General features: G+C 42.6%; 2 protein-coding genes across 4 annotated transcripts in view; both read left to right on the forward strand.

Annotated features, from left to right (window-relative positions):
- TXNRD1 (thioredoxin reductase 1) overlaps nucleotides 1-15,514 on the forward strand; it is a 97,954-nt gene that overhangs the window by 43,502 nt on the left and 38,938 nt on the right. The window contains exons 1-2 of one of the 3 annotated variants that reach the window (XM_081125476.1): nucleotides 2,108-2,335; nucleotides 3,990-4,099. The exons of 1 other annotated variant lie outside the window; for it this stretch is intronic. Coding sequence is in view for 1 of the 2 variants with exons in the window: in XM_081125474.1 (XP_080981600.1) it covers nucleotides 3,990-4,099 (110 nt within the window). In the remaining variant the exon portion in view is untranslated. Of the gene's footprint in view, nucleotides 1-2,107; nucleotides 2,336-3,989; nucleotides 4,100-15,514 lie in introns of those variants that run through there. One more of the 3 variants, XM_081125474.1, reaches the window with a different exon arrangement.
- EID3 (EP300 interacting inhibitor of differentiation 3) lies at nucleotides 13,513-15,000 on the forward strand. The gene has a single exon (XM_081129278.1). It carries the CDS (start codon nucleotides 13,601-13,603, stop codon nucleotides 14,732-14,734), a length of 1,134 nt encoding a protein of 377 aa, XP_080985404.1. The 5' UTR covers nucleotides 13,513-13,600; the 3' UTR covers nucleotides 14,735-15,000.

Consider the following 15,514-nt stretch of genomic DNA (forward strand, 5'->3'; position numbering starts at 1 on the left):
GTCTCGACTTTAAAGTGAAATCACTTTTAATTTCTGTGTTTTCTCCAGCAATTGTTTTGCAGCTTAAGTAGGGTGCAGAATATATGGACATCTAGGTTTAACAAGGGTGGGCCAAGTCAGTACAATTGAGGAGTTTGGACTTTATCTCAAGGGTTCTGGAGAGCTACTGAAGGTTTGAGCAGAGAAGATTTGGGTGTCAGAAAGGTGTTTTAGCTCAGCATGGTGAGAAAGGCTTATTTGTAGGAGGAACAGTAGTTTAATGCAACAGGACTTTTATCAAACACCTGCATAGATGTTTATAGAATGTTTAGGTGTTAGCTCAGGAACACAGAGGGCCCTTTCAAGCATTTTCTGAGTACTTACTATATATAGCAGGTTCTGGGATGACAAGATAAATCAAACAAGGGTTTGCCTTCCCAAAACTCTCTTGGATTTAGATGATTTGTAATTATTTTTAGGTATTTGGGGACACAGAAGAGGGGCGGATGGATAAACACTGGGTTGGAATCGGGGAAGCCCTCCCAGAGGAAATGACATTTCAGATGAGCTTTGAAAGAGTAGGCCCTTAGGGAGGGAAGAGAATTCAGGCAGGGGGAATAACTGAGCCCAGTCAAGAGAATAAAGTGTATGACTAGAACAAATGCTGCGTCATGGGAACTGTGGGAGATGAGGCACTTCTTTCATTAACCACCAACTAAATAGAACTAAGGAGTTCTCTATTTTGTGACAAGGGTAAGGCATCTGGGCCCTTAGCAGCAAGAAGGGCTTAAAAGAAAAGTGAAGGGTTTTAAAAATGATTTTTTTTTCCACTTAAAAAATAGCTACCTGGAGCTACTCTAGAGATTTGTACTATAATTTGTTCATTTACGAATACATTGTAGTGTGAAGTTAAAATGCCTTACCTAGCCTTTTCTGGTATGCTGTTAGAAAAATATTAACTATGGTAACTCTGACCTGTCTGTCATACAGGGTTCTTAGAAATCGATCCTGATCATCTGCTTTTAGTACTTTATTTCAAGTTAAATTATTTTAAAGTCCCTCTCCTAAGACATACTTCTGAAATAAGCTATAGTTTGTATTTTTAAGAAGGAGGAGTTTATGACCCTGCTTCATGGGCTGTTGTGATTAAACGAGCTATGGCCTATAAAATGGTTAATACAGAGCTTATTTTCTCCCTTAGTCCCAGCTTTCTTTCCAGTACATTTTTCATTCTTGGCTTCTTAAATCACATTACTTCCTGAACACCTGTGCCCTAGCCCCATCTTCTGTTCTAAGGACCCCAGAATCGGGTGAGGCACACTCTCTCGAAAACTCATGGTGGTTATCAGGCAGGGAGAGTGTCAGTTTAGTAAGTGCATTCAGAAGCTGAGAGGATTGGAAGGGGCTCACAAAAGCAACTGTATTTGTCTGCCATGTCACAGGTGTGGTTTCTCGCAGCCTTAAGAAACCAGCAGTCCTTTCACCAGTGTGTGCTTCAGCCTGGCAGGATCTGGATAAATAAGTGGGGGAGACATTTATTTATTCAGCAAATATTCATAGCTAGCTACTAGTGCAAGATGCTGAGTCAGATGACAGAGCAGGGAAGTATGAGAGAGCCGGGCTACTTTGGGCAACTGCGGAGTTGTATACTCTGTTTTCCTTAAAACATATATGACACACCAAAACCTGAGTCGGAGAAGGAGGAAGAGCTGTAAGGGGAAGTTGTGTGTTGCCGAGAATTTGTCACTTCTTTTCAGGATTAGTCAGGGTGGACTAATATCCTTTAGGGAATTGCCTGGCTGACTAACCTATTACCTGAGGGCAATGGGTCCCCAGTTTTGCTGTTCACTGGAATACACGGGAGTTAAACCCTCAGATGCCAGGTATCACACCAGACCCATGACATCGGAATATCCGGGGGTGGGAAACAGCCACCAACATTTTTTATACGATCCTCCCGTAATTACAGTGCGCAGCCAAGTTCCGGAGTCCCCGTCTTAGGGCATAGTCCAGTTTTGTTCATTTAAACCCCACTCTTATTTTGGGTTCTGGTTCCAGACATTCCTTAAATTGTTTTTGCTCTTTTCTTGGGTTGGGGGCGCTATGAGCAGGAAGGCGATGTGGCCTCGCCCCGTCCGGGGAGCCTCGTTAGCTAAACCGAGAGCGTAGGTCGCCGGCGGCACAAGGAGGGGATTTTTGCTTTGTCATTCTGACTCTGGCTCTCCGCCCACGGCTCCGCGGAGAAGGGCGTGGCTTCGCGTGGCCATTAGGAACCCGCAGCCTTTCCCCTGCTCGCTAGAGTCCCGCTTTGCATCCGAGGGGAAGCGGGGTCGGAAGCCCTGGAGCTCCTGTTCATGTAAGCTTTGGGTAAACGGACAGCCGAGAGCTCTGCGCGCGTTCGGGCTGCGGGCACTCCCCGCCTGCCCGGTGCGGTGCGTGGTGAATGCAGGGAAGGGGAGATGTGTAAGGCGTGTCTGAGTAGGGGTGAGGCTTTTCGGAGGAAAGTGAGCTTTTTTTTTTTTTTTTTTTTAATATATCTGTTTTGATTTCAAAGAGAGGAAGGGAGAGAGAGAGAAACATTGGTGATGAGAGAGGCATTGATCGGCTGCCTCCTGCACGCCCCCCACTGGGGATCGAGCTCGGAACCCCGGCAGGTGCCCTGACTGGGAATCCAACCTCCATCCCCTGGATCACTGGTAGATGATCAGCCGCTGAGCCACGCCCGCAGGGCCCGAGTTTGTTGTTTTGCCTGGGTCAGGGAAAGCTTAGCCTGTGGTAGTGACACTGGCTCCCTGGTGGTTTCCTTCCTCTAGCTGTTAGTAGACAGTTTGTTTGCTGAATATCTGAGAAAATGGGTTTTTGTATTGTTTCTTAGTGCACGAGTCTTGAAATGTAGAGAATCATGTGTTGAATGGATTGATAGAGATCCTCGACAGCATTAAGAGAGTGAAACAATTTAAGGATGCCTTTCAAGGATTTTGATACTACTGAATCCCCGGAAATCCTTTGAGGTTGGCATATTACATGTATTTACATGTTTAAAGCTCAGAATCATATGACTCGCCCCAGGCAGTTACAAGGGACAGCTAAGAGTAGAACCAGTGCTTTTATCCCACGATATCAGGCAGTACAGGGTAGCAGATGGAAGCAGACATTGCACTGCCTGATTGTGAATCCTGGATCTGCTGGTGACCAGCTGCGTGACCTTGGGCAAGTTAGCTTTTCTGTGCCTCAGTTTCTCTGTCTGTGCAATGGATCTAATAGGCCTCACTTCAAAAAGGTAGTTGTGAAGATTGTGTTCATATATGCAAAGCACTACAGAAGTGTTAGCTATTGTCTTTATTATCAAACAACTTTTGAGTGTTGGTGTAGTTTATGTCTCATGAATAGGCCTGATGTCAGTGTAACTGGATTTTATAATTCTATCATTGACTCATTTTCTGAGTTCACCTATAAAATTGGACCATTAGTTCCCATATGTCATGTAGGGTGTTGCTGTATTGTTTCAAGATTCTTAAATAAATCACCCTAAGTGGACAGAGTGTGTGTAATTCTGCCCTGTAAATTCACATTTCAAAGAAACGCTGGAAGTTCGGTTTTGGCATTCTGTATAGATGCAGAGTTCAAAGGCAGATTAAGCTGGGAGGTATTTTATGAACCTCCCAATTTAAAAGCTGAGATAATTGTGCCTTAAGCTTCCTTTCTGAGGCTTTCCTGAATTCCCGACTTACTGGGAAAGTAGCACGTGTAAGTTTAGCGAGACTTGCGTGATTTGAGCCTCACCAGAACGCTGGCGTTTGTAGCAGGCCCCCAGGCCGCGCTCCAGCGTCCGCGCGGGCGTACCGGGCCCGGGGGCGAGCGGGCTGGTGGCGCTGTTCCCCCGGAGGCGCGGCGCGGGCCGCCTGGGGGCGCGCTCGGGCGCGGAAGCCCCGCCCCGCGGCGCCCCGCCCTTCCCGCCGCCGCCGGGGCGGAGAGGCTGACCCGCTCCCCTCTCTGCTTCTGTGCCACAGAGGACAGGACGGGCCTCGCCGGAGCGCTCGCTGAGCTGACCGCCGAGACCAGCGTTCCCATTGTGTTTGTGAAACGGAGAAAGCTAGGCGGCCATGGTCAGATCCTGAAGGTAGGTGGGAGCCGCTAACGTTTCCTTCGCCCGCCTGAGCGGGGACCGAGGCCGCGGTGGCCGCAGACCTTTCAGAGCCCGGGTGGCTGGGCGCGAGCCTCGGGGAGCCAGTGCCCGGGAGATGACGAAGCAGCCCCGGGGCTGCCCACGTGCTGGTCGAAGTTAGTGAAACGTACAGTAAATCTCCGAACCGGTGAAGGGAACATGTAACTATTTCCATCTTTTAAAATGCGTTTTAAAAAGTGTCGTTTTCCTTTTATTGTCCCTTCTTCTTTCCCTCCCAGTAAATCTAAAAAACTTAAAAACTTTTAGAAGCGTAAACTTGTTTGTTTAGGGAAGTACTGAGAAAAGGGGACCAGGAAATGCTTATGTTTTTTGGTCCCTATCTTCCTGTTTAATTCTCGGGTGACACAGAAACCCCTGGTGCAGGAGGGAGCCACCAGGAAGCGCCTTGAGTGGGTTTATTTCTCTAGAAATAAACAGTGGGGTGGAGGGAAAAGAGAAACCTTTCCTTTGGCCGGTGGCGAGCGTGGTGGCACTCCCACGGAAGGGCTGCCCGCGGAGGGTGTGTGGGGCATGGCCTAGGGCACTGGCAGAATGCTTGGAGGCTGGCTGCGTGTTTGGGGGATGTGTAACATGGGTGATCTACATCAGGTTTGGTTGGTTATCAGGTTAGAAAGCCTGTAATCCCATCACCTTGAGACATTTACTTTAATTTCTAATTATATTTTTGTCCTTGTTTGTATCTATGTAATTTTTAAGAAATGGAACTCATACTTAAACATTGCCTTCTGAGAAAATAAAGCTGAGGCTCAGTTAAATGTAAAATCTATTTAGATGTGTGTTCCTTTAGGAAGGATATTAGCATTTAATTTGCATTTTTGTTTATTTTTCTTGTAAAATAATTTTATGTTTTTGAAAAATGGGTATAGGACGTGGAGATAGATTTCAAAGACAAATAACAAATTAATGGAAAATAAAGAGATAAAAAGGCATTTAGCTTGATTTAAAATACATTGTGTTACTCAGACCTTTAGTTTGCATGGAAAATGAGACAAAGATCTATTAATATTCCTGTCTGATTGTTCTCTTTGTTCCACCTGTGTCATAAAATTGCACTTAAAAAGTTATATAGTTGTTGGAGCTTTATATAAATTCTACAGATGATCCTGGTTTTATCATCAATGGGAGTAAAAAGAATCAGTTTATATAAGCTTTGGACCCATATTATTGATATGATCTGATGTTTTCAGTTCCATATGTGGTCATGAATAATTTCAGACATTTAGGGAACTGCAATGCCATGAATGAAAAGCACACCACCAACTCAACAATTAAATCATTTAGCACATTTGTTTTAAGTAAACCTACCACTCACCTTTGTATCATTTGGTTTATTTTTGGTTTTTAATGAGTACTCAGGAATGGAGGAATAGACACAGCAAGGTAAGGACCACTGGTTTGAAACATTTGTGAATTTCCAGCCAATTGTTGCCTACTTTTGGGGCTAACTGGTGGGTTTTGAAAATCTTCAGGGAACATTGGGTTTGAGTGGAGAAAGGCATTTATTTGGTGGAGAACTGAGTGCTTATAGGATTAAGTGTTAAAATCCTAAAGTCGACATCTTAAAAAAAGGTTAAGATTTCATACTCTGACTGCAACATAAATAATGGAGAGGGAGCTTTTACAAATGTCTGCGTCTCCTTTCTCCTCTTAATAGTTTCTTCCTTTGTCTCCTTTCCTCCTCAATAAGTAACAGCAGCAACAGCAGAACTCACCTTGCTTTCAGTGTACTTACTGTAGAAGAGGAGGGAGCGAGACTCCTATTGGAAGGGACTGATAAGCTTAGATGACTACTTACAGGAAGAAGGTTTTAAAAGTGTTTCTAGACCGGTAGTCTACGGACCACCTACTGTGGTCCTCTGGAGTGCTTATTAAACATGCATGCCTGGGCTTTTCCTGAGATCTTGCTAAATAAGCCCTCTGGCAGGTGCTAGGATCTGCCTTTATTTTTATTTTTAAACATGCCCTCTCAGGTAATTCTTAGGATAAATACCAAGTTTGGGACAAGTTACTAAATAATTAGAAGTGGGAAAACAAAGAATTACTCTTTAATACAAAAATATAACAGTTAGAAGATAGCAAATGGTAACTCAGCAGGTGAGTAACAATTTATACCTGAATAGAAAAATAGGGAAATATGCTCTCTGTGGCTAGGACTTGTATGTCCATGTATAAAACTGGAACTAGGGAGTTACTAAATTCTGAGAACTATAAATGGAGTTCTTATTGCTCAAAGACATCTGGTTTTCATGAACATTTTAGTTCTTAAGGGCAAGAGTGCAAGTATTCTTTATGGGGAAACTTGTTTGTAAATCAGTGTCTCCAAGATTCCAGAGCATTGAAACCACTTGTGTAAATGCCTGCTGGTGGTATTGAGAGGAAAAGCAAAGGAATGAAAAAGTGCTTATTGGAATACTAAGTGCTGGACCTACTTAAGACTTTAGTAGTTTGGGATGGTAGTTTTGGGAGGTAAGACTAAAACTGGCAACATGGGACTTAATTTCTTCAAAGCAATAATAGGAGAGATGGCAGACACAAATCAGTGCATGATTAACAATCCAAGTGAATTAATGGAGACAGTTATGGGAGGAGCTCAGATGTGATCATGTAGTGGGTCAGGCTCAGTAGCCCCATGTTCCAGCCTTGAAGTAGGGTAGACACCAAGGCAGGTCTCCTCCTTTCAAGCCTAACTTCTACAGTTACCAGACACTTAAATGAATAGACATCAGGAGATGAGTGGTAATTTAGTAACTCTCCAACCATTCCCTTTCTCTCTTAATAGTCTACCAAATCTGGCAGAAAACTTTTATTACTTTTAATTCTTTCCTCTGAGACCATTCCATCCAGGGAGATGAGCAGTGTACCTGCTTTGGGCCTAGTTAAGGTTGAGACCTGAGGAGAATTGAAGGGCTGCGTTGAAGATGAGGGAAGTGAACAGGCCCTGGTTTACCTGAGAACAAGGAAGGGGGTAGGACTAACAAGATTTTAAAGGGGCATGGATTGTTAGGACTGCAAATAAATTTATCTAGCGCTGACACTAGTTGTGAATCCATGTTGAGACCCAGTGCCTCCTCCTCCCACTTTAGCCTGGTGACAACATACACCTTTTTTTTGCTCTGTAGCTGTTCTTCTACAGTACATGTCACTATTCTGGTGGTCCCGGGTTCAGATTTCCTCTGGTCGTTCCTATCTGTTCCCTTACCAGGGCTCCATTGCTTGCTATGTATGCGCCTACTGCCTCTCTGAACTTTGCCCAGACTATTTCAGGTACTCATTTCTCTTGCCCAGGGCATTGCATCAGTCTCTAACTCGACTCCTACTCCCTCCCTTTCCAGTCTGTCTGCCGTCAGAGTCACCTCTGTGACTTTCTTGTTTGCTGACCCCAGATCTGCATCTGTGATAATGCGCACACTCCTTAGTTCTGTATTCTGTTTCCTCAAGGCTCTGGGCTCCACCTACTTTTTTGGTTATTTTCTGCTCTGCTCCCTCAACTACAGAAAGCTCCTGGGAATGCTGTTAACAGCTGTAGTCCCCAAAATGTCCCTTTTTTGTTCTGTTCTTTATTTCAATTCCTGACTTCCTGCTCAAACCCATTTTTCCAATGGCATGTTTTAGAGTACAAGGCCAGGTTCGCCCATTCTTTCCCTCCTGTTTGCTCCCGCAGCACTCCCACAAATCCTTCTCTTTGGCGTCCATATCAAAAGTAGAAAGTTAGTCTTACTCTTTGTGCCTGTGATCCCAGGTCTATATTAGGTAGAGCTTAGCAGATATTTAAGATAATGCCTATTAATGATAGTAGCTACCATTTATTGAATGTCTACGATGCAACTAGACTCTAAATGCTATAATACCTAGTTCGTTAAATCCTCACTTTAGTCCTATGAAGGAGGTGGGTTAGCATCCAGTTTTACATATGAGAAAATGGAGGCCGTGAGAATTTAAGGAGCACGCACAGATTACACAGCTAGTTAAGTGGCAGAGCCAGGAATGGAACTCAGGCCTATCTGTAAAGTTCACTTTGGTGTACTCACACTTCCGGCACTTGGCTTTGTATTATTGCTATTGGGATACATGCCTGATCGCTCTGGTGTGATGGTGTGCTCATGATTCAGGGCTGAGCCCTTGCAAATTTTGGTATTCCTAGCATAGCTCTGGCAAATTGGAATTCATTCATTAGATGCTTGCTGAGTAGAACTGCATTCCTCTGTGCCTACTAAATTGTAGCTTCCTTTAGGATGAAAATGATTTATTTTCATATCTTCTCTGTGTTTTAACACCTATGCATTCAGTTAATATTTGTTGAATGAATGAATGGTAGGGCTAGAGGAGACTCACTTAAGTGAGGTTGTTTAGCTACAAGGTGTCTGATTTTGTGAAGGTGGACTGTCTATATCTATCAGAGACCAAACCCTAAGATGTTCAGGAGAGAGTCTAGGAAGCATATAAAGCAGTTCAGAATTTTAAAGAGCTGTATGATACCAGTGTTGTCCACCTTCAGCAGTCTATACAGGTGTCCAGGTCAGTTGAGAAGAAAGTCCCATTATGTCTATTTAGCTACTCTTTATTGAGCACCTGTGTTTTCTATATTGAGCTAGGCACTGTTATCTCTAATACAAGTCTGTAGGGCAGAGTGTGTACTTTAAAATACATTTGTCAACAAATGTTTGTATATGATTTTTTACCGAGAGTCAAAGCCACTCTATGGCAGACAAGACATTCACTAGATTCATTTTATAAATGAGGAAATTCAAATTCTGAAGAAAATAAATGGAAACTAATAAAGCACTAGTTTTGATTTTGAACCCAGACCTCCAGAGCAGAGTTCCTTCCAGGCTGCCTCCTCTGAAAGCCACATACCCAGTGCTTTCCTACCCCTCGTCTATCAAAACGATGCTCCTGGTCATTGCTGACTACTGAGGTGCCCCCAGAGAGTTGATAATTGTTCTTATAACCTGAAAGGTTCTATTCTTGTGTCACATCCTTGTTTACATTAGTTCTTGAGGCTTGGCTGGTCAGTCGACACTGGGTTTTCTGAAGTGTCAGTTAAGTGTATGGCTTTTACCACAGAGTAAAGGTGGAGGTTTTATATACTCTGAAATATTTCAGTGAATGGCTCCAAATTATTTCATGGGACTGGACTGTCATTTTATCTTTTATTTCACTAACAATAAAGCAGTATTATTTGAATATAGAATAGATATTCAAAGACTCTTTTGGATGCCATATTTTTAAAAGAATCTGCTGAAATCCAAGGAGCCCTTCATGAGAAAAATATACATAAGTAATTTTGCATATAGTCTCAGACTCTTTGTGGACCTGCTTCAGAATATCTAGTACATAGGTTTACCTATACACACTTCTATTATTTGAAGCCTTAGGTTTTAAAATTTTATTACATGGCAAATTTCTTTTGACTGGTATTTGTTATAGTGGGATATATTTTTTTATTCCTCCTTATGGATTTAAAGTATTTTTCTGTTCCAAAAACATCAAGAAGTAAAGCTACTGGCCTGTATATATATTTTTTTCTATTTGGTGTCTAATGTTTATTAAACATTTGCTATCTTTGGGATAATTTAAGATTTATTAAGTACCTACTCAACAGTTGAAAATACTGTCAAATCTATCACATAATTCTCACTCAATACCTACAGTGACTTTATGATATAAGTAGTAGTATGTCCATCTCACAAATGAGGAAACTGGAGGCCGAGAGGTTAAGCAACCTGCCTATGATAACACTAAGAGCTAATAGGTTAAGATTAGAACCCAGGTTTGCCTCCTTCCACTGTTTATGGTCTGTTCAGAAACTCATCTAAAAATACACAGATATCTGCCTTGATTATAGCAAAGTTTACTTTTAATACTAAAAAACCAAACAGAGCAAAAATATACACTCAGAAACATAACCTTAAAGGAAATTAAGAAGAAAAAGAAGCTATACCTGGCATCTTACTATTCTGACAAATCAAACTAGGACTTTTACCATGTCTCTTCACAGCTCAATATTAAATAGATACCCTGGCAGGATGAGGGGAGAAAAACTGTGAAGGAAGGAACAGAAATGTTGAGGGAGTAGCTAGAGGCAAGATAAGCCTTATCTGTTAGAATGCAGGACTCAAACTCTTAAACATCTATTTGTTATAGATTAATCCTGAAATAAAATCCCACTGTAAAAGATAGTGGACCCCATTTTTAAATTTGGCTAGAGAGAGACTTGTACACATTGAAGATAGTGGAGTTCTTTTTTAATTTGGCTAGAGAGAGACTTGTAATCCTGTGACATACATCCCATCGTGTTTGTGTTGAGCACTGGGGGTTGTGGGACAGAGCTTAAGAATGCTTAGAATGAATGAATCTGAACTTCTACCAAAGGAACTGAAAAAGAATGCAGGAAGGAAAACTGAAGAAAGGAATGGAGGGCCATATTGAGCCCTCGGCAGCAACTCCTGAAAGAGGAAAGAGGGGAGGAGAGGAGCTAACTTCTCGTGGAGGCCAAGCTGTGTCGTTGGTTGCCTGAACTAATACTAGTGCATTTCTGCTTTCTGTTACAAGTCATAGAGAAGTTTACCTGTATAACTGAAATTGTGTATTGCTGTTCCTTCTTCTTAAGTGGCATTTATATAATTATTACCAGTAATTTGACCTTAGGTTAGAAAGTCACTATTTAGTGATTTAAAGATTCACAAGTGTATAAATTCCCATTCAATAAATGATTAGGGAAAGTCACTAGACATGAAATTTTTACTTTGAGGCTACATCTGAACCTGAGCTCTAAAGCTAGATTTAAGAAGACAGAATATAATGCAAGTATGGCTTTCTGAGGATGGCTTAAATTACATGTTACTAAGGTCTCTTAGGGACAGGGATCTAGCATAGCATGAATTCAGCACAGGAAATCACAACTTAATAATATGATGCTTGTCTTAATGTGTTCTGTTGCTTCAAGTAAATTGTGTGGGCAGTTATCTCCTGAGAAATCCCTATAAATAGTATTAGTAATACTTTATAAGTAGGTTAGGAGAATTAATTTACTTTTCTAAAGCATTTTGAAATTCTTAGATGAAAGACTCTGTATGGAGCAAATTGGTATCAGTCCGTTTTCCCTTCTCTGAGCCCAGAGAGAATAGGTACCTTAGGGTGGGAAGGTTGCCTTATCTTTTGGATTTCTTTTATAAGTTGCTTTTATTGAATTGGAAGTGGATATCAGAAGTTCCCAAGAATATGATTAACTATAAAGCAAACATTTTTGGATTTGGGACTTGGAATTAGGTATGTGTTTTCATCTAAAATTTAAAACAGTTTAAATATTAGTTTGTAATTGTCCAGACTTGGGGACAAAATATGGCCCTTTGTTGATTATGAGTCCCAACTTTGTTCTTCTCTTGCTTTTTCTTTATTTCAGGAAGGGATAAGGCTGATTTTCTGAAAAGCAGTCAACTTTTATTTTCAATGTGTAGACTCTCTCAAATGAATCTTTGAAATTAAATATTTTGCTGTAACTTGCAATAGGTCCTGGAACAAAGTTTTTCATCTACATTCATTTATACATTCAAATGTGCATACTTGGACCTAGCAGGTTTGGCTCAGTGGTTAGAGCCCACCAGCTGTGAAGGGTCCTGGGTTTGATTCCTGCCAAGGGCACATACTTCGGTTGCAGGCTCAATCCCTGCCCCAGCTGGGCACATGCAGGAACCAACCAGTAAATGTGCCTCTCTTACATCGGTTTCTCTCTCTCTCTCTCTCCCTCTCTCTCTCTCCCTCTCTCTCTCTCTCTCTCTCTCTCTCTCTTCCTTCCTCTTCCCTGCCCCCATCTACTCTCTCTGAAAAGCAGTAGAAAAAATATCCTTGGGTGAGGATTTAAAAAATAAAATGTGCATACTCAAATGCATCCATGTGAAAACAGCTTTGCTTGGAAGATTTAATATCACGTTCTTGCTTTAGAGAAGCTAACAGCCTAATTAGGGCAGAACAATATATATGCACAAATAACCATAATGCATTGGTGTTTTTGAAAAATGCATATTTCTTCCTGAATTACCCTTACTTAAAGAAATAATGGTGAATGATGATAATACACATATTTTGGGATGACTTAACATGTTTTGCTCTTCATGCATTTGCAAGGTACTTCCTGTTAATGCCAAAGAAAATGAACCATTACAACATGTATACTAATTTGGGATTCTGAACAAATAGTCATACAATCTTCCACTTCCCAATCTTGTTAAAAGCTCCCACTTCCCAAACAGTAAAGGTAACTTTTGCAATGAAAAGAAAAGAAAGAGAGAAAAATGAGCCAGTCTAGATGTAAAAGAAGGGTAGGGCTAATTAACTTCCTGGTGCCTTGAAACCAGAGTTGATAGGTGAAGTGTGGTGTGTTCTCTCTTCCTTCCCTCCTTCTCCCCCACTCCCTCTCTTCTTTAAAAGGGGCACCTGTTGGAGTGGTTAAAAGCTTTTGATCTTGTAGGTTGAGTGCATGTTATCTTCAAAAACAAAGTTATTCCTTTCCAATGTTGTGTATACTTTGCTGCTCCAGTGACTGCTGTGCTGAGCCCTTTCTCCAACTGTACTAGAATTCCCAGTGAACTAGTGGGTGATTTTTCCAATTTAGATTAGTCACCTGATTTACAGCATTCTCTTGCATGTACTTACAACAGATTGTGTTTAAAATCTTCATAGCTTTGCTCATCTTTTAGGATTCAGATTTACTATCCATTCAGTCTGTGGCCTTTAGTTCTAGCACTGAAATTGGAACACAGATGACAACTACCCCCCTCCCTTGGGGTAGGTTGGAGGGAGTTGGGTTTTGGAGGGCTTAAGAAGACCCACAAAGGTAATTGATGCAATTTATATTTGTATAATAAAGAGTTGAGTTACAAACAACCATCTTGCAAATGAACCCATAGAGTTAGGCCTACTTGTAATAGGGGTTCTGCAGCCTCGCTCCTTGGCCTTATGGACAGTTTATAACCTAGCCAGATTTAGTTCTCAAAAAATAAAATAAAATGAAAAGACCCTTTTAATCATAGTAACAATGAAAAATGAAGGTCGACCGAACTGCAATATATGACAGCAATTTAAAGCGCAGGACCTTAAGTTTACCCACAGTTTTGTCCTAGATCATCCAGCTGTTTCTCTGAAAGCCAGATGACAGTAATCGTTAGAGGGGTCTCCTTTCCGTGTGGGCTTGGGACCCATTGTTGCGTGTGTTCCGTGCGCCGCAGCGCCGTGGGCCGGGGCTCCGCGGGGCGGGGCGGGGCGGGGCGGGGCGGCCGGAGGCGGGGCGGCCGGGGGCGGGGCCTCCTGTGCGCCGCCACTGCGCATGGGCGGACGTCTTCCTCGGCTCCGACCGCTTCAATTGCCGCCGCCGTTGTCTCTGGGAAACCCTGCGAAGGCCGCTAGCCGAGCGCTGCCTGAGCTCCGCCCGTCACGGACATGTCTGACGAGAAAGATTCCCGGAGGGCAGGCGAAGAGAAAGGAGAGGAGCCGGTGGTGCGCACCGTCCCCTGTAGTGCGCGCTCGGCGAAGCGGGCGGCGCAGGAGCCCCCGAAGCTGGAAGCGGCGGGGGCTGACGGCGGCTCTGACAGCTGCTCTGACGGCGGCTCTGACGACCTCGGCTGCGGAGGGGCGCCCATAGACCCCGGTCTCCTGGAGCTTGTGGCCGACGAGGAGAAATGCCGGAACATCCGCAAGCAGTACCGGCAGCTCATCTACAGCGTGCAGCAGAACCGCGAGGACATCGTGAACACGGCGAGCGACTGCTTAACCGAGGCGCTGGAGGAAGCCAACGTCCTGTTCGACGGAGTGAGCCGGACGCGGGAAGCCGCTCTCGATGCCCAGTTTCTTGTTTTGGCGTCCGACTTGGGTAAAGAGAAAGCAAAGCAGCTGAACTCTGATATGAGCTTTTTTAATCAAGTAGCATTTTGTGACTTTCTGTTTATATTTGTGGGTCTAAACTGGATGGAGGACGACGGACGTGATGCGCTGAGTGGCTGCGATGACAGCATCGCGCGCTCCTTCTGGGAGACGGTGCACGAGGAGGCGACGGCCTGGATATCGCGAGCTGAAACATTCCACTTCATTTTTGGTTCATTCAGGTCAGAGTCTTCCGCACCAAAGCCGCGACCTGGACACCATAAAAAAGCGCACAGAGTGGAAGAAAACGGGGATATGCCTACAAAGCTGAGGAGGCTGGACCTGGGTAGTAATCAAGAAGGGACAGAAAAAGAAGTAGAAAGAATCTTGGGATTGTTGCAAACGTACTTTCGAAAGTATCCTGACACTCCCGTGTCCTATTTCGAGTTTGTGATTGATCCAAATTCTTTTTCTCGTACTGTGGAGAATATATTTTATGTTTCTTTCATTATAAGGGATGGTTTTGCAAGAATAAGGCTTGACCAAGACAGGCTGCCAATATTAGAGCCAATTAATATGAACCAAGTGGGTGAGGAAAATGATCCCAGTTTCCATGGCAGGAAACAAGGAGTTATATCTTTGAGTTTACAGGACTGGAAAAATATTGTGGCGACTTTTGAAATTTCAGAGGCTATGATCACAAACTCCTACTAAATATTTTTCTTAGTATATAGCATTTTGTGTCTTTTCTAAAATATCCCAAAATAGATTGTAAAATCCAGACAGAAGCACATATTGTATCTCTTGTAAAGTGAGAAAGTATTTTCAAGAACATCAGAAATTGTCTTACTGTGCAGTGTATTTTTCTTGGTAGTTTATAAGGTTGTCATGATCTTCTGTTATATAAAAAAAATCACTGGCATGTTCATGGAAAAATTTTTGAGTGTCCTTTAAGATTTTATTAATAAAAATCAGCTCCAAATTTCATAAAAGGTATTTGATAATTTGCAAAAATCAGTTATGATGCTCTGTTATACTGTATTCTTCTGTTACAGGGAACCAAGGGAATCCTATATGGGACTCCTAACTAGGTTGGGGAAAGAGTGGGTGGGAAAAAAATGGTAAAGAAAGACTATCTGTTGGGTATTGAATATTTAGTGTTAACACTGTAAAGCAAAACAGGTACTTTGCTTCATTGCTAGGAGGACTCAGTAAGATTAGTTAGTGAGTATCCATAATTCTAAATAATTCTCCTGTGATTAGACTCAAAAGAAATAGAGTATCAACTGTAGTAGGTAAGGCATCAACTAAGTGCTGGAAGGTGAGTAGGAATTGGTCACAGATGGGAACGATATACTAGGCACAGGACATGGAGGCCAAATATAGGGAATTGTGAGAACTTGGGGCAGCAGAGAACCATAGATCTTTTTGAAAACTATTCCAGTTGAATGTTAAACTAGGCAAAAATTGAATTACCTTGTCTCTTAGTATCCT

The sequence above is a fragment of the Miniopterus schreibersii genome (genome assembly GCF_964146895.1).
Source record: "Miniopterus schreibersii genome assembly, chromosome: 2".
In the NCBI taxonomy this organism is placed as follows: Eukaryota; Metazoa; Chordata; class Mammalia; order Chiroptera; family Miniopteridae; genus Miniopterus; species Miniopterus schreibersii.

Coding starts and splice junctions, on each gene's coding strand:
- EID3 (XM_081129278.1), top strand. CDS start 13,601: ATGTCTGACGAGAAAGATTCCCGGAGGGCAGGCGAAGAGAAAGGAGAG.